At 43.6% G+C, this 18,137-nt stretch overlaps 6 protein-coding genes across 6 annotated transcripts; 1 reads left to right on the top strand and 5 right to left on the bottom strand.

The window, feature by feature from the left end:
- Nucleotides 1-63: 63 nt before the first annotated feature.
- EAF01_005608 (uncharacterized protein) lies at nt 64-2,035 on the bottom strand. Its single transcript, XM_038913862.1, has 2 exons — nt 1,127-2,035; nt 64-1,075 (listed from the first exon to the last, which is right to left on the bottom strand). The coding sequence occupies exons 1-2, from the start codon at nt 1,807-1,809 to the stop codon at nt 292-294; spliced, it is 1,467 nt and encodes a 488-aa protein (XP_038770311.1). The 5' UTR covers nt 1,810-2,035; the 3' UTR covers nt 64-291.
- A 1,963-nt stretch (nt 2,036-3,998) lies between these two features.
- Nucleotides 3,999-6,246, bottom strand: EAF01_005607 (uncharacterized protein; the record flags this gene model as incomplete). Its single annotated transcript, XM_038913861.1, has 3 exons — nt 3,999-4,171; nt 4,223-4,810; nt 5,580-6,246. 3 exons carry the CDS (start codon nt 6,244-6,246, stop codon nt 3,999-4,001), a joined length of 1,428 nt encoding a protein of 475 aa, XP_038770310.1.
- A 1,589-nt stretch (nt 6,247-7,835) lies between these two features.
- EAF01_005606 (uncharacterized protein) lies at nt 7,836-8,695 on the bottom strand (the record flags this gene model as incomplete). Its single annotated transcript, XM_038913860.1, has 3 exons — nt 7,836-8,027; nt 8,176-8,214; nt 8,393-8,695. The coding sequence occupies 3 exons, from the start codon at nt 8,693-8,695 to the stop codon at nt 7,836-7,838; spliced, it is 534 nt and encodes a 177-aa protein (XP_038770309.1).
- A 475-nt stretch (nt 8,696-9,170) lies between these two features.
- Nucleotides 9,171-11,973, bottom strand: EAF01_005605 (uncharacterized protein; the record flags this gene model as incomplete). Its single annotated transcript, XM_038913859.1, has 5 exons — nt 9,171-9,316; nt 9,386-10,163; nt 10,214-10,558; nt 10,611-11,835; nt 11,891-11,973. The coding sequence occupies 5 exons, from the start codon at nt 11,971-11,973 to the stop codon at nt 9,171-9,173; spliced, it is 2,577 nt and encodes an 858-aa protein (XP_038770308.1).
- A 1,373-nt stretch (nt 11,974-13,346) lies between these two features.
- Nucleotides 13,347-14,966, bottom strand: EAF01_005604 (uncharacterized protein; the record flags this gene model as incomplete). The annotated part of the gene is made up of 3 exons (XM_038913858.1): nt 13,347-13,556; nt 13,719-14,669; nt 14,745-14,966. 3 exons carry the CDS (start codon nt 14,964-14,966, stop codon nt 13,347-13,349), a joined length of 1,383 nt encoding a protein of 460 aa, XP_038770307.1.
- Nucleotides 14,967-16,331: 1,365 nt separating this feature from the next.
- Nucleotides 16,332-18,083, top strand: EAF01_005603 (uncharacterized protein; the record flags this gene model as incomplete). Its single annotated transcript, XM_038913857.1, has 1 exon — nt 16,332-18,083. One exon carries the CDS (start codon nt 16,332-16,334, stop codon nt 18,081-18,083), a length of 1,752 nt encoding a protein of 583 aa, XP_038770306.1.
- Nucleotides 18,084-18,137: the final 54 nt, after the last annotated feature.

The following is an 18,137-nucleotide window of genomic DNA, read 5'->3' as shown; positions in this document are numbered from 1 at the left end:
TGAGTCTTTGATCAAGCCTCACTGGTCAGGCACCTCGATAAGTGTGAAATTTTGCGAGTCTTATTTACACAAAAGATTTCAAAATATGTATATACTTGCTAGAAGCTGAACACTGAAAGTCAGATATATACAGATGAACGGGAGAAAGTTCTTCCCAATCCCACAGAAACCTGACTCCCTCGCTCCTCACAATCTTCTTCAATATTTACATCTTCTACCTCGCCCTAATTTTGAACAACAGAATAATATATACACGCCTCATCTCATCTCATCCATCTCATCTCACACCCATCAAAGCTCAAAAATCCCACTCATCGCCTTGACAAAATTCTCCGCCACCAATTTCTGAATCGCCTGTCCCGGATGATAAGTATCATACCACAAACACGAGGTCCCATCTGCATTCATACACGTTGCATCTGGCGCCCCATAAGTCGCCGGATCATCCAACGCCGTATAAAACGATTCCGTCGTATTAAAAATCGTACCCGTAACACCCGCATTCGCTTTCTCGAACGTCGCTAATCGAGTCACGAGATCCGCGTTATAGGTACTGATATTTCCGCGTACGAAATCCATATTTTGCGCGGTTTGCTCTGCGAATACGGGGGCTTGGTCGAAGGGGGGGATGGTAAAGAGGGTGAAGTATCGGATTCCTGCTTCGTAGAGGATTTGCAGTTGTGCGAAATAGTTGTCGAGGATGGACTCGAAGGGAGTGGGGAAGCCGTCCCAGTAGGAGTTGCCGACGTCGTTGATGCCCATCCAGATGATGGCCATGGTGTTTTCTTCGGTCCAGGGAGCGGTGGAGACATTGTGTGCGGCGTAGGTGGAGAATTCGGTCACTTGCGCGATGAGATCGTGGGTTGCGCCCTTGACGAGGGTGTTGTCAGTGGTGGCGCCGTATTCAGCGTAGTCGTAGCCGAGAACGAGGGAATTGTTTAGTTCGGTGGCGACGACGCCGAGCCAGCCGAGACCGCCGTCGGTGGTGGTTCCCGGGAGGGCGACTCCGAGTGGGTTTGAGGCGGAGGGGAGGGGAGCCCCGCCGTAGAATCCGTCGGATGTGTAGGAATCGCCGCTGGGGGATTGTTAGTTGTGTACCTGTTGGATTTGGTTCAGGGAAACTTACAAAACCATTAGATATTTGGTTCCGGAAGATGCGGATGAGCTTGCGATAGAAGCAACTGCAGCGCTGGAAGAACTAGAGGCTACAATGGCAGCTTGAGTTGATTTAATCAGGGCGGAGGATGTGGAAACAATGGCGGTTGGAAGAGCTGCAAATGTTGTAGTAATGAGGGGTACGCTGGAAGTAGAAGAGGATCTTGCAATCGCTGCTGACGATTGGACAGATGAAGCGACTACAGATTTTGCAGAGCTAATCTGGGAGGAAACCGCTTGAGCAGCCGAGCTTGCTTGAACAACAACCGAAGAGCTGGCCACCGAAATAGATTGTTTAGCAACCGAAGTAGCAAAAGTAGACGAATCGCACTTTTTCTTCGTAGTAGCCGAGGATACTTGTAAAGCAGTACTCGAGACCACCGGAGCTAAACTCGAGACAGCCAAAGCAGTCGTTACAGGAGCGATTGTAGTACTCGAGATAACCTCCGCTGCACTCGTCGCTGTTCCTGTTCCCGCCACACATTGATAATAAAATGCATTTTGGGATTGACAAACCGCTCCCGAAACACAAGTTGTCGAGCCTGTGAATCCAGTACCTCCACATTGACCATATAATGCCACATCTGCAGCCGAAGTAGCTGAGATGAAAAGACTAGCCGCCAGCGGCAACGATTTGGGATTGATGAATACCATATTTATGAAAATTTACAAAGTACTGGTATAGAAAAAGAATGTAATGTTTCGCGAATAGTGCGAAAAGAAGAGAATGAATGGATGAAATATAAAGAAAGCAAAGCAAAGCAAAGCAATCAAACCCCCTTCAAAACCTTCACAAATAGATGATCATCATGTAATCATATATAAGTCTTAAGAAATGGAAAAATACCAATCCATCCACTCCATAATGTTCATCTCATTAAGGAGCATTGCAATATCCCGGAACGCGCATTTACACTTTATTTGCAATATATTTCAGACGGGAGCTCGGCTTTTGGGGGGGGGGGAGAACCGAGGGTATTGAAGGATTGGGTGATGGATATTACAGGCGCCTAGACTTATTATGGAGTGCCTAGAAGAAGCCCTGAAGGAAAGATGTGGCTGATGTGCTTTAGTGAGTGGGGTACAAGGGGGGAATTACTTGATGGAGGATTTGTGAAACATGTTAAGGTTAGTTACCCTTGCTGAAATTAGTTTTTTGATGGGAGTTGACGTATGCATGCGTGATTGAAATGTATGACATTCGAAGAAGAAGAAGAAGAAGAAGAAGAAGAAGAAGAACTCGGACGATGTATTAGTTCGTGTTGGGTGATTGAGTTAGATCGGGATGTCGAGATTCTCCATACATGGTTCACGCTACTCACACTCACGAGGTGGAATAACTCGCGTATCGTGATGGATGAACGCGCCGGTATGCCGGTAGTACAGTAGTATTGGTATGAAGCAGGTCTCGCTTTGATGATAGAGATGAAAATTAGACGTGAAAGCAGAGAGATAATGGGGGATAATAAACAAGATGCACTAAATCACCGTTTCGTTGAAGGAGAGCTCTCGGTCCCGAGCTCTCCAATTACTTTTTCCTCTGCTGGGGTGATGGCTAGCTCTGCATGCCATACCATACCATCACATCACATTATGTCCCATGGTCCAAATTGGATTGTCACCTGATACGAAGCAGACAATGAGTATAGCGCCACGATCAAAGAGAGAGGAGAGAGATCATGAATGATAAACTATTCGAATCATAAAGCCTCTTTTGGACATGCTCTAGACTCTAGACATTACTGATGGGGATGAGTTGAGATAGCTTCGGTCGATTTGAAGCTGCTTTATCCATATTAACCAAGCCAAGCTAGAACGGCGAATCATGCACAGCAGCAAGGGTTTGCACATCACACCGATGTTAAAGCGGCGCTCTAATCCGTCTGAATGGGAAAATAAGGACTACCTTTAATGTCCCTACCAAATTCAACATCTCACATGACATGAATATTCTAATTGGTTTGGAAATCTGGATACGTCGTGATTGTTGGACTGCAGTCCGGACTATTGGATACCCGGCCCCCGTCCCCCGCTAGTTCATAGCTAATATCTAACATCCTCTTCCTTCTTTCCATGTTTTGAAGTTGGACGGACGACTTAATTGCAAGCAATATTCGAAGGCGACACTTCGTTCTCATCAATTCTTGATATCTTTCTCGTGACCGTGGGAGGCTTAGGACAGGTTCTTTTGAACATGATGATAAGGCGAATGATCAGTATTGTTCGATCGATCACAGTTCGTGGTTACAAGGTGATTCATCAGCCACTGTCACGCCTCACAGAGAGACCCCAAGGCCATAATAAAATCGTTCTACAGCTCAAGTGGTGATACGATCAAACGTCTCTTTCTCCTGAAGTTTACGGAAGAAAGAATTTCCGTAGACCTTCGTTGACAATTGTGTGTTTTTGACAACATCAACGATGGATGAGTCTCATGGTGTTCAGAAATTTTCAGAATCAAGGAATTCAATACAGAGACGACGACGAATCCTAAGTGGTATTCATCCTAAAAAAGACTAACGTGAACCTACCGTGCGTGTTCCTACAATCTTCAGATACTCAAGCACGACAAAAATGACAAGAAATCTTGTGAATAGGTTGAAGCAACGTCCAGGTGGGTTATAGAATCAGTCACTCATCATTCAAACTGGCTGATAATGATGATTGCCTCCCAATATAACTCCAAATAAGGGAAATTGATTGTACAAGATAAATTGGCACTTCAAACCTCTAAACTTCATGTGTATCTCTTTGAACGATTTATATTGTTGAACCCATGCCTGCATCTAATATACAATAACCTGGAAGTCCAGCTTCACAGATGATCCTTCACAATGTCATCCTCATCCCGAGTTTCTCATACCCGCAGAACTTTCGTGAGACTCCACAAAGCATTCCACATAAAGCCGTCTCTCCTCCACTATATGTCTCAGAGCAATATTATTACGCTCCCATTCTTCCGTTGTCAATCTTGGTCGAGGAGGTTCATGCTTCCGTTCTCCCGTTCCCAGATGCTCTAGAGGAGGTTCCCGCTTTCTTCAAATTACAGCGGTAGACTTATACCGACCCCTTCCTTGATCGACTTGCTTAATATCCACACTACCCAACTCCTCTTTTTGAACATACTGTCCATACAAAGGTCCGCCATTTTGTCCACTAGGTACATAAAAGCGGCGCGAAATCTCTTCTTCCAAATCCTCTGCTATTGATAGAAAGCGAGCTTTAAGTTGCTGTTCTTTTGCTGGAGAATTTTTGAGAACTTTTTTAAGAGGCTCCTGGACAAAAAGAGCACGGTCGAAGTAAGGCTCCCCAATTTCTGGAGTTTTGACATGGTATAGTGCTACAATAGCATTGGGAAAGCCAGAATTTTTTATATTTGATAGGCGAAAACAATCGACCGTGCGATATTCGGATCTAACTAAAACTTCGGAGTAGGTATGTAGGACATGGATTATGGTGTCGTTATCGGTAATCTCAACCTGGTGACTCATATAGTAATTTTTGATGGTTTGTAGAAGATTAAAGTGTTCTGCATCTTCTTTCGTGACCGAAGTTGGAGGAGGGCATAATCTTGGGGCTGAAGGGTCCCGGAAATAGTTTATCCAGAGTCCGGGTTCTTTTGCGGAGAGTTTGGGGGTTGACGTAGGAGGTTTGACTAGAGCGGATCGCTCGGGGTTTCTGGTCCTGTTTCAAGATCTTTATGTCATTTTTGCTCAGGTGTTGGAGCTTGTTGTTGTGGTGTTTGGTGTAAGTTGTCAAGTGACGACTGCTATGTACGCCGAGACTAGGAGCGAAGTCGATATAGTGAGAATATTTTGTGATTGATGAGGCAGCTAGTACTTTAAATTTGTTGGAGATCTTGCCGGGAAAAGTGGTGAAATGATGTTTTGTAGTTCTGTCGTCTGAAAGTAATGGTATCATTCTATGCGCTCCGTCCTTGTAGATGTATGTGTTTTGAGATTTGGAGGAGCTGGATACAGGAACTGAGAAGTTTGACGACTTGTATAGACATTTTGGAGAATCAATGACTTCTGCAAAAGACTCATACCATTGAAGTAAATGGTCAAGTTTATCAAAAGTATGAGTGGATGAGTGGTGTTATTTCACAGTCACACAATTCACTTTGCAAGGCACGATCAAAGAACTATGACTCCAAATCAACTCTATCGAGGATTCCATGCTTATTCAACCACTTCCAGATTACTCATAATCTTCCGACTCATACCAAATATTATTCACAAACGACACATCAAGCCCACGCCTCGCCTCCATAGTCGAGCCAGACGCAACGCATCCTCTTCTCGTTTCGCCTAACAGTTACCCGGTGAACCATGTTTCAACCTCCAAACTCGCCCCCAGCATAAATCTCTATCCTCTGGATCAAATTCCTGTCCCGATGGTCTCTGATCAAACGGTTCAGCAACCGGTGAGTCGGAAGTCGATATTGCTATTATTGTTCTTGCGTTGCTTCACATGATGTATTGGCCATTGATCGCTGGAAAAAAAATCTTCGGATCCATCGCAGTAAAGTTGTTGCATGATTTTCTCGGCTAGAGCAGATTCGCTGGACATGATGAGAAATTGTGAAGGGGAGATTGTCAATGGTTCTTGTGCAAAGAAGGCACATCTGCAGAGTTTGTAAACAGGGTGTCCATCTTCGTCCAGCCGCCACAGCTCGAATCCCACTTCGATGATAAAGTCAGGTAGTTCCTCCAGACAGTAAGGATTCATGTTAAATACAATTCGAGGTTTTACTTGTTTACTAAGGTCTAGGGCTCGCATAAAGTGTTCATATTGAGGGAGGAAATACTTTTGAAAGCGTTCGAGTATTTTGAAGCTGAGAGCCTCCTTGGAGTCAAGTAAACTGGGTGATCTGAGGATAGTTCCTCTGACAGTTCTAGCGTGCCACAATATGTTGCGTGTCCACCCGTCGATTTCCGCTTGAGAATAATCGTGACAGAATCTCCGACAGAAGGTAAGTGTGGAATAAAGGACGAGAGTATTGGGATCAGGAAACTTGGAAGCGAAATCCTGCGCCTTGGCACGAGATTCAACTTCATTTTGGCAATTTGTGAACCTAAAAACATTCATGGCTATGGCTGTTATTGGTTTGGCAAAGATGTATTCGATTTTCAGGTAGTGTTGAAGATTTGAATGATGCTCAGAGCTGTTCGGAAAACTGGGATGAAGTAACGCTGTCTTTGGGCCTTTAATCGATACTATTGACCTGTTTTATTGGAAATTCTCTTCTCGGAGGTTTCTGATATTTTTGAGGTGTGGAAGAGGGGGGGAGGAGATCGCCAGAATTTATACACAATTGTGACTCTGTAAATTGAAGATCCCTGACTCGAATCTGGACTACAAAAACGATTCTGAAATATCCAGACTTACAGCATGCTTTTTGTTCTTCATAATCACCTAATTTGCACAAATGAACAGAGTCTAGTGACTCCATAGCATGACTGAAATCATAAATATAGACTGAGAGTAGTGACCGGTAGCTTTGGTACCCCAGCTGATAGACTTGACGTTTAATGACATTAGAAATAGATGAGCTTCGAGTCAGGGTAACCCAATAGTACGAATTCCAGTCTAACAATGAACACTTATCAAATCCTCAAACCAACTGAAACATTAAAATCATCTAACATATTAATCAGAATTGAAATATTACACTGTTTTCAAATTTCCAGCTAATTTTAGACATTTAAACCGTCATATTGTTCGACCACAATTTGGACTATAGGATACCCTGCTTCTAGTATTACTTAGTCCGCTGTATAGATACAATCCTCAAGGCACAGAGGTTTTGAATCCTTTTGCAGCGCTTCAAAAAACTTCAGTCGTGCCAGGCATCTTCCAGATTCCGCGGTGCAACGATATCGAGTTTGAACCGGCATCAAGAGATCAAGGGAAGTATCACAGGATCCCCCGAATATGAAGCATCTTCGACATGAATCATATTCTTAGAGATACTCACAGTATAGTCACTAAACGGCTGGTGATGTATGTTTGTATCACGTGCCGTTCGAAGGAAGTGTTCTTGTTACAGTGCTGGTATTCCAACATCTTACAATTAAGAAGCATCTATAAAGAGACAGGCACAGTCCCCCACAAGTGAAGCGAGCTACAAGGCATACATCTTTGACAAAGTGCAACAACCACAGACTTATATCTAGGCTTCCCGAGTCAATAATATCATTTTACAATTTTTACTCCCAACGTCAACGCACGATCTCTACTTCCAGGATCAACACATAAAATCACACAATGAATCACCAGCTCACACCCTCGAGCAACAAACGCGGTGCACTGTCAAATGGTTCAAATCAAAGAAATATATTGCGAATTGTTTCTAAGAGCATACCAGAATCCCCATCTCTAAACCACAGAAAGAACCTTTTAAAAAGAGGAAATAGTAGAAGAAAAACTTGAACTTTCAATTTAGACCCTTGACCCCATCTTTCTCCCAACAGGAAGAAATCAATCGACTCCTAGCGCACCGAGATCTATCGAGCTCTTAGTCTCAATCCCCAACCATGACCACGGATCTCATGCCTCCCAATCCCACCCCTCTCCCCTTTTCCACCATCCTCCTTCTTCCAACCACCCCTCCTCTCCACCATCTCTCTCTTCCCACCATTTCCATCCCATCCCCTCCTTCCCCCCTTCTTCCCACCCTAAACCGTAGTAATCGGTTCTCTCAACCCCACCATCCCCTTACACCCCAGTGTAGAACAACAAACACTTTCCCCACCAGTAATCAACTCACAGCCAGCCAAATGACCATCGCCATTCCATTTACAGAGAGTTCCTCCCGTTCCAGGGTTAGGATTGCAGCAGTAAGCTGTACCGGGGTATGGACAGAATGCCTAGAGGAGTGGAGTTGACATATTAGTATTTGTTTCGAGGAGAGGATGTGATGTGATGGGTACTGAGAGAGAGAGAGAGAAAAGAAATGAAAGATATGTAGGAAGGGTGAAAGATATTGAGAAAGGAGGAAAGGAGATTGATACACACATTTAATTTTGTGTGTTCAAGATTGCGCTTCTTCAGGTCCTTAGATAGGCAGATACGTCAGCCAAGGAGAATCAAAACAATCCGTCATCCACGTTTTTGTCCCAAAATCAAACAACCCTTTCCTCTCCCCCCCCCCACCACAAAAAAAAAAAAAAAAAAAAAAAAAACAACACATCCCGCAGAAAGAAACAAAGAGCCAAAAAAACCCCAAACTCACCACACTATTACTAAACGGCAGCACATCATCCTCGGGCCCCGGCGTAAAAGTCGGTTTAACCCACTTCCCCACCACCGGTCCCCCACCCGCAAACGGAACCAACCCATCATCTCTCGGGGGCTCGATATCCTCTTCCGGCTCCGGGAACGGGATGCCCTGACGCGGGAGAACTTGTCGGGAAACTTTATCCGGGATAAAATCTTTGGCTTCGAGAGCGGAGTGGGGGTTGGGAGCTGGGACGGCTATGGCGGTGGTGAGGGTGAGGAGGAAGGTGAGGGTGAGGGTGAGGAGTGGGAGATACATTTTGGTTGGGAAGATAGAGTGGAGTTTGAGTGAGTGAGCGTCGTGTTGTAGAAAGTGAACTTTGGGTTGGCGCGAAATTCGGGTGGAAATGACACGGCGATTTGAGTCAACAGAAGAAAAAAAGAGAGGAGAGAAGATGCGGCTTCGGGGGGATAACTACCCCTATAAACACACGTACATTAAAAACACAAAACCTCGGTTCTCGCATTCCTTGCTATCCTTCTGTAGTAAATGTGGCATCATGGAGTAACTAAGGAATGAGACTTCAAACGATGAGAATGTAGATCGAGGTAGTCCAAGAATGTGGAATTTGCCAATTCAAAATTGTGATTTGCTATCCTATTTCGAAAACATGTCAAAAAAAAACCCCAACTCCATCTCTGCAATGCCGCATGCCCGCCAGTTCTACCCCTTTCCCCTTCATAGTCCCAATCACAATCTAATGTTCCGTGTATAAAATAGTAAAGATCGAATATTACATCCCAACCACTCTCATCAATCCATAACCAACTGAGATGACCACTAGCCATGTAAGGATACTTGCTGGTACGCCACGAGTGATGAAATGTTTCACTTGTAAGTATCTTTGTCCTGTTTGTGAATCCTCCATCATAATTGCAGCTATATATCATTAGCATATTTTCTGTCTAGAAATTTGCTGTCTAGAAATTTGAAACGGGATATACATACTCATATTAGGGAAACCACTTGTAGGCAATCCCATAGCAGCACTACACATTAATGTAGCACCCATGACCAAAAGGTTGGGATGTGGTTCATCCATACTTGCTCCGACACTATGAACTAATGGTAGAATAATGAGAGCTGCAACAGTATGACTGATAAAGGTCGCAACGACCAAGACGAGACATGAGAACACGACCAGTACGCTATAAAGGCTCAAACCTTCAACGCTCGCAGTGATTTCACCAGCAATAGTATGCAATAATCCTGACGAATTCACAGCTTTACCTAAAGAAAGTCCACCCGCAGCGAGAATTATAATTGTCCATAAGAAATTGTTAAAATCCTCCTTTGTTAAGATACCGGTACCAAAGAATAGAATGATTGGGATAATTGCAACTACTCCCATATCACCAAAGATTGCTTCAAGCTGATGACTTACACACCAGAGTACAATGGTGCCAAGAGTAACAAGGGTGATAAACCACTGAACTCCAGTGAAAGCATCCTTAACCGGGCGAATGGGAACAATTGTAGTTCCACGACCAGGCTTGAAGGTAAGAAGTAAGAGAATCCAAATGAGGACAATGGAAATTATACCGACTGGCAAGACGATAAAGAACCAAGTTCCCCAGTCTGGTTGTGGAGACATGATTTGAAGAGCGACAATATTCTGTGGCGATGCAATTGGTGAGAGCATTCCTCCAATGTTGGATGAAAGTGCAATACCAAGAATAACTGCTTTCGACATTTGAGATTCTGAAGGAAGATTCCGAAGCATGGGCTAGGACCGTTAGTTATAGGATTCAAAACAAGAAGAAGTTTCAAGCCCACCTGGATGATTGAGAAACACAAGACAGGTGCTGCAACATTACTGATCCACATACTTGCAAAAGCTGCTACAAACATGTTGGTGATAAGAACTGTTCTTGGTCTTGTTCCCGCCTTGCTTAGGACAAAAGTCGCTATCCTCTTAGCAATGTCATATTTAGAGAGTGCTGCAGCTACTGTAAATCCACCAAGTAATAACATGATGACTGGAGTCCACATTGCGGAAAATATATATTTGGCCGCAGCTGGAGCTTCAAGTCGATGATGAGGCTTTTCATCAGAGCGAACCACGCCTAGAATCACGCAGAGGAATGGAATCATGAGGGATGTCACGAAAAGAGGTATGACCTATACACCAATCAATAAGAGATTGTGATAACACTCTCAAAAAGTTTCTTACCTCAGTAGCCCACAATAGACTGACAAACACCAGCATTGCTAAACAATTTTGTTGTTCTGGCTTCTTCATAATTGGGATAAGCAATAGTAAAATGAAGATAGTAATGATTCCAACCAATGTGAACATCGTTGAACTAAAGAGCCATCTTGGACATCTTACTCTACCAACTGGTGTTGATAATTCCTTCATGTCAGCGATGTCGGCATCATCACCTTGCAATCGGAGTTTAGATGGATCATTATCCACGCCTAGTAAAGTCCTTCTAATACCCATATTCGCAGCTTGAGCTTTCCTCTCAATGCCGATCATTTCCCTCCAGACTGTGTTTCTCTCCCAGACGACATGTTCTCGTAGATGTGATCGCAATTCCTTCTTTGCCATATCGATGTCTCCTTGGGTTGCCACATCAGAATACATGCGCTCTATCCGTGATGTTTTCTCCTCGATATGCTTCAGTGTTTCGGGGCGGAAAGGATATGCTGGAGCTACGACATCCTGAAGGTATTTCGACTTTAAATTTCTGTCCATTATTTTATCGTATTTCTTGCAAACCTTTTTGAAACCTGTCTGGTTAAGCTGAACGAAAGATTTCAGTTCACATAGTGACACGTATAGACTGACGGCACGCTTTTTCAAAGTAATCCCTGATGAATAGAAGGCATTGAACGCCTGCTCTGCCATATCCTCGTAGTTCATACTGTTGCGTCGAGCAGGCTTCATTAAATCTGTTGAAGAGCGCATGTCCTCGAAAGCCCCCGTAATCACGTCTTGAGGAGAGCTCTTGCTTCTTTTTGCCATAGGTGGTTTGCGCAGCGCGGTGTTCTCATCGTCGTCATCATCATCACTATCTTCGACCCCCTCATCTATCGATCGACTTATTGTGCTTGAACGCCTTCTCCCTTTTGGGACGAAAGATTTAAAGACACTGTTTTGTCGTGGTCGATCATTACTCGATGCTCTTGGTCGGCCATTTCCATTGCCATCTGTTTGATTGCTTTCTAGAATTTCAGCCTCAAACTCCTCTTCTTCCTTCAATAGCTCTGCGACCTCGCCAAAAATTTCAAGCTCCTTCGATTCGTAAAATGTGGATATCTTTTCCAATTCCGCATCTAGTGTTCTGCGAAAGATAGCATCTGAATCTTCGGCCGGTCTGATTAGGGGGGAATTTTCGGCATCTTCAAGGGCAGTGGATGGTCGATGTACATTCTTCTCAAGTTGGTAGATCCTGCAGAAAAGACATCATTAGCATCATTCAGAAAAGAGCTCGCGCCAAGACTTACAATTTCTTCAGATTGCTATAAGCGATGTAATGACTGCTCCAATCTGGAACGGCATTGAATTGTATACTATGTGAGAACTTCATCTCGTCGGCCTCCTCGAGTCTTTTTCTCTTTTCCGCCCTTCTCCTTTCTCTCTCACTTATGTGCGATTTCAGAGGTAGATCGTCTTGTGCGCCAGGATATTCAGCGAGCTCAAATTCTTCGTAATCCTGTAGTGAATGTTGGCGCCTATCAATGTGTGAACTCCCTCCTCTGTCCAGTCTTTTCGAAGATGCTATCTTATCGTTATCGAGTCGATGGGGCTGGTTGGGTTTCGATTTAGAGGAGGGATTGAGAATTACCTGCGAAGAAGCTATCTTGAATGTTCTGGACCTTCAACATCAAGATACTGCGGTGATTTCATATAATTGGTAACATGTTGCGGTCAGGATAAAGCCTGAGTGTGTGTGCCCAATCCAATAGTGGAGACAAATGATGGTATTTTCGATGTGGTCAAGTTTTTGTTCACGCTTTGAACAAATGAAGCCGAGTTAATTGAAATGGTATAACATGATTTGTTGCATTGAGGATTCCAAACCTGTGATTATGACAAGCATGGTTAATCCAAATGTGCCTTGCTATTTTTACCGGATTTGTAGATTTGTTATCTTACCCAACTTGCAATTTTTAATCCACTTATAATGATGAAATGAAGCATGCATGTAATCCTTACATTATGATTGGGCAACATGTCATATCCAAATCCCACGCTGCTACTCTACCATCGCCCATTTTTCGAATGATTCTTGCCCACTAGGTACTCTGCATGTTACATCCGGGAGATCTTCGTGTAGCCAAGATGTATCCCGTTTGCTGGTTCTGAGAATCTGCATTGTATAAAGTAACCCCCACGCTGCGGATGACCAAATGAGTTGTTCACCAATATATTGTGTTCATGGTTAATAAAGAAAGAGGGTTTATTGTTTGGCTGAGTTTGACGGATCCTCGTGATTTTGTGCAGCTAGACCACCGTTCAACTCGGGAACCTCCCCTCTCTGGTCCAATGCACAGTGGTAAAAGAAGTTTGAAGAGGTTGCAAATTGAAGGAGCAGTGTGGCACAGTGGTTGATCAGGACGGAATTACAGTGAGTCCACCAAGAACTAAAAAGGTCTACTGACCTCATTTTGACAAGTTTGGTAATCCCACTGATTAGTATCATTACCTACTTGTCTTGGGTGTACGCTGGTTCATGACTCAAGATATCAAGATGAATGGAAGGAAAGTATTTGGCACGCCGGTACTTGTTAATCAGAGAATGTATTTTGAGAGCTAAACATTGTACTTTCTAACAGTTGCCAACTGCCCAACAGACATAATTGGGGTTGCAGGTGATTCTAAGAAAACTATCACTCAACAGAGTTCCAAAATTCTCATTTATCGATACAACCAATGCCTCTCCAATGATACTCTCAACCTTCAACCCATCAACAGTACAAACAAAAATCCCATCATGAAGGCAACAGAGCTACCTCCACCATACTTCAAATCGATAGCCTCTGATTTCTTCGAAGGAAGAGGTGCAGGTACAGGAGCTGTGGCTGATGGCAAAGCTGTTATAGTTACTGGACTCGCTTCGCCTCCTGTATTATCACCACTGACATCATCATATGGGTAAGAGTCGGTATACTGTTGGAGATCAGGACATTAGTAGTTGTCTATTGAAAAAGTACTTCAATTTAACATTTTGTGCTGCGTGAGCAACGAGATAGGTGTCAAGGAGATAGAAATGATGGGTGACAGAATTAGGGATCGGGTATGGTAAACTTGTGAATGGATTAAGTTACATACGTTGTATGTGCCATCGGATTTGCCCCATCCATCAACAATTTTCTTCAACACTCCCTGACCTGAGCCACAACTTGCTTTGGTATCAGGTAAAGGCCAGACTGGATCATACCTATCTGCTGATAGAGGACCTGGGTATGATGAATTGAAAAGCAACCTAGTGGTATTGACGGCATAATTATCGTACCCTGCTTTGCTAGCGACGATACCAAGAACGTTTGCACCACAGTCCCAGCGGCCAAGAGAAGGGAGTCCCCAGTTAAGCTCTATAGTTGAAAGCATACTATAGTGATTGTAAAATGTATCATCGGTAGTGTTTTTGAAGGAAGAAGGAATAGCACCACCGAGAAGAATAGCAAATAATTTGTTCTCCTTATCGTCTTCATCGTTCTCATCCCAGGTGAGTACAACCAAGGTATCGTTCATGAAATAATCATTGGTAAGTAAAGGTTCAAGGAACATACGAGACCAATTTCCAGCTACAGTGCCATTAGTATCGTGGCCATTATTTGTCATATTCGGTGTGATAAAAGACCACTGTGGTAGAGTCTTGTTTGCCAAATCCCATTCAAATGACTTGAAGTTTTTGATCAAAGCAAGTCTAGTAGCGTTACCGGTGACTGAATCAAACATCACTAATGGGTTATGCTTGCGTACATAATCTTCTTGAAATGGGTCAGCTTTCGAGAAATTCCATCCTTCGAAGCCAGGATATGGTATATCTTCTTGGTATTCGCCCCAGGAAATTCCTTTAGTGTCGAGCAAATCTACAACAGTTGATATATTGGCCGGAATTTGAATGAATTCGTCTGCATCCATGCCGAATGTGTCACCTGCGACAACTGCACAATAGTTTGGTTGAGAAGGATGCGTTACTCCCCAGTAATTAGTGAGTGTTATGCCTTGTGCAGCAAGCCATTGAAAATTGGGATCATTTGTAGCTTCTTTGAAATCCTATAACGAGGCCGTCAGTCTATGGTAAATAATGAATATAGAAGTCATGTATCTCAAGTAACAATGATATCTTACCATATTCTCGAGCCATATTTGGACAAACCTGCTGAATACCTCGCCACCAACGTTAGAAACAGGAGAAATCGGTTGCTGAGTTGCTTGTGCCGCTATTATTGCAGTAACGGCTGGCTCAATTGTGGATTGGGGGACTGGTGATGAGACTATGGGCGGTGTAGGAACAATGGCCAAGGTTGAGCCAAGCAAAAAGGTCAACAGCTTGAGTGCTGAAAGATTCATTCTGTGTTTATCTGATTTGAAGTGGATGTGTGTGTCAAAATTTTGAGACCCAAAAAGAGAAAACGATCGTTTTTGATTGAAGCAAAAGAAAGAAAGGAAAGAAAGAAAAAAAGAAAAAAAGAAAAGAAAACAGAGGAAATGAAAGTAAATTGACCTAGGGTCAACATTATAAGATAAGAAGGAGGATATTGAGAAGATGTAAGCTTGTTTAATGAGGGAAGTCGCCTCCGCAATAATCGTGGCTTCTCAATCTGGGACACGGGTCTGGAGAACGGAAAGCATCTCGATCCGGTACTCGTGATCTAGAAGTATTGCAGAGTGGTTCATTCGACTTCGTTGAGACCTAGTTCGATTTGTCAGTTCAAGATAAATTGCAAGCCAGGTGTCCCAGCTATCTGCTCAGATCTTAAGAATTCCACACTTACTCTTCAATCTGAAATTTCAATGATTGCCATTTACCACTGGAGGCTGTCGCTTGATGTAAACTGGAAATATCATGCGTCTTCCCCGAGTACATTGAAGTTCTCTCATGACTGCGTGAATGTTGGTCGGAGTGATTTTGTTGTACCTTTCCGTTATCACATTGATAATCAACCTGAAATCTCTTAAGTTTGTATCTGGGTGATTCTCCATCAAGGAACGGTTGCACCTCTCCACGAAAGACCCGTAGCTGATGGCTGGGAATACAAACCACCGTGCTGACCACGAATGCTCATATCCTCCCGTGCCTTCTTTGCCAAAATAGACATATACACCGAAGAATCGTGGTGGCCGTTCGAGTGCATAATAAGGAGGCCGCATTGTCAAACTCCGCGCGAAGAAGATATAATACGAATATATAATGGTTCTCTCCTGGATATCGACCTTGTTCTTGGAATTTAAGAGGAAGGGGGAGTCTTTAGATAGAGGAAGGCTCTCTCTGGTATCGACGATAGCTCGAGGTGTTAAGTGATAATCGATAGATGCAATGCGAACTCTTGCCAATAATTGTATTTGGAGCTCACCAAAAAGAAAAGTCGCTGAATGATAATGAAAGATTTTGGGTCTTACTGTTTCTATTTCAGGTTGTCCCAGACAGCACGTGAATAGCGCTATTAGTCTACTAACATGGTAGCTACTGCCAATTGTTCTATCCTAAAGTCACAAAGACTTATATCCAGCTCTTGACCTTCCAATTCTTCTCTACAATCTTAATGGTACTCATTTTACTCTCAGTCTTACAGTAACGAGTATAATATAAGTGTGTATACACGGATAAGAAAGCAAATTACATGACTTACATTTCTTTTCAACCATTGTGCTTCTCTATTATTACATTATCCATCCATCAATCCAAGCTCCAGTCATTATTTCAATTCTTAAATCATGCTTGACAGTACATCCAATCGAAAAGAGAACACTCCTCTAGAGCTAGTTTCAAAGAGAATTCGGAGAGATTCTCATCAGGAAGCAACGCCTCCATTCAAGAAACATAAGAGATCCGAGTGGCCAACTAGTACGGAACCGTCTGCAGGATATTCTACACGTTCTATTTCAGATTCCGCTCTGGAAGACCAAGATTTAATTACACTATCTCGTGTAGATACACCACCAAGAAAAGATGGGGTTGATGCAAGAACATCTCCTAGCAAGGTGATAACATTCACATCACCATTGGAAACTGGTCCTTCCAGTCAGATTCATGCAAGAATTTCAGAGATCAAGAGTATCTTGGCCACCAAAGAGAATACTCCCGCTTCTCCACTTTCACTTCAATCAAGCAGTGATGTATCTCCCCCATCGTTATCTGGGCCAAGCGATGATATGCTTCCCCCACCTTCTCCTCGACCAAAGAACCTCAGGCTTCCTCCACCTTCCCCGCGACCAGAGAATCTCACACTTCCTCCCCTTCCACCTCGACCGAGCAGTGATATATCTTCCCCACCGTCACCTGGACCAAGCGATGACATGCTTCCTCCACCTTCCCCGCGACCAAAGAATCTCACGCTTCCTGTCCTTCCACCTCGACCGAGCAATACCATACCTCCCCCACCTCGACCAACCAATGCTATGTTTCCTCCTCTTCCACCTCGGCCGAGCAATACCATGCCTCCCCCACCTCGACCAACTAACTCTAAAGTATCTCGTGGTAATAACACTGGCAAAGATCAGGAAAGAATGTCGTCATCTGCTTCAACTTCCCCATCTTCTTCCCAAACGCTCAATCCTAAGCCGGTCAAATTGCGCCTCAAGTTAATCAATAGCAAAAAGCTCATCAATGGCAAATCCAGAAAACGGAATATAGGTAAATGTCTCGCTGATGATGAGGCAATTGATGTCACCCATGACATCCATGTTTCCAAAGAAAGTGATAGTGACGAGAAAGTTGATAGGGAAGAGGGATTGGCTGAAGAAACTGGTACTTTAAAATTCAGTACCTCAACCGTATCACCGCAGACCAGCCCACCGATGACACGTTCATCGCAAATCAACCGAGGAACTATGCTTGAGTCATCCAAGGCTAAAAGCGTATATTCTGAGGTAATCAAAATGCTCAGACAATCAAAAAAGAGTTTAAGGCCCAAGAATGATGGAATTCCTTTCCCCAATCCTCCGGAACCCCCCTACGCTACTACTTACCGAGGATTAGACTTGAAGGCCCAAATAGAAGCTCATAAGTGTGAACTTTGTATTCCTTATGGTTGGAAAATTCCTAACCCCCGACTAGAAAATCCCCCTATCCCGGGGCCTCTCTACCGCAAAGTCCTTCACCTGCGAAGAGATTGTGACAAAACCATCACTACTGCCATCGAGTTTACAGATGTTCTGGGCGAAGATAATGTCCACGCATTTCTTGATCGTGCGGAAAATGATGCCTACAATGCAGGTATGCCTAAGAATCTCGAACCTAGAATACTCGCGGTGAGATGGGATAATGGAGCCCAGATGGGCAGTCAAGTATACCGATCGATTTACAGTTTCTATCGTGATCCATACGTTTTTGTAGTCGGCCACTCTTTGGGATGGAGACTCGTAATTGAGAAAATGCGCGGCATGTTTCTGTCAAAACAGAACTGGATCATTTGGTGGACGGAGAAGGATTATGATGAAGATTGGAATACCGATCTTTCGCGATGAGGCTGAAGTAAGTTTATCGATTAGCGCATACATATCTATGCATAGGAACGCGTG

Source organism: Botrytis porri, assembly GCF_014898465.1.
Source record: "Botrytis porri strain MUCL 3234 chromosome Unknown BPOR_007, whole genome shotgun sequence".
Taxonomy (NCBI): Eukaryota; Fungi; Ascomycota; class Leotiomycetes; order Helotiales; family Sclerotiniaceae; genus Botrytis; species Botrytis porri.
The sequence above is the reverse complement of the archived record's forward strand: the minus strand, read 5'-3'. Positions and strand labels throughout refer to the sequence as shown.

Coding starts and splice junctions, on each gene's coding strand:
- EAF01_005608 (XM_038913862.1), bottom strand. CDS start 1,809: ATGGTATTCATCAATCCCAAATCGTTGCCGCTGGCGGCTAGTCTTTTC. Junction 1,076..1,126: donor ACCAAATATCTAATGGTTTT/GTAAGTTTCCCT, acceptor ACAATCCCCCAG/CGGCGATTCCTACACATCCG.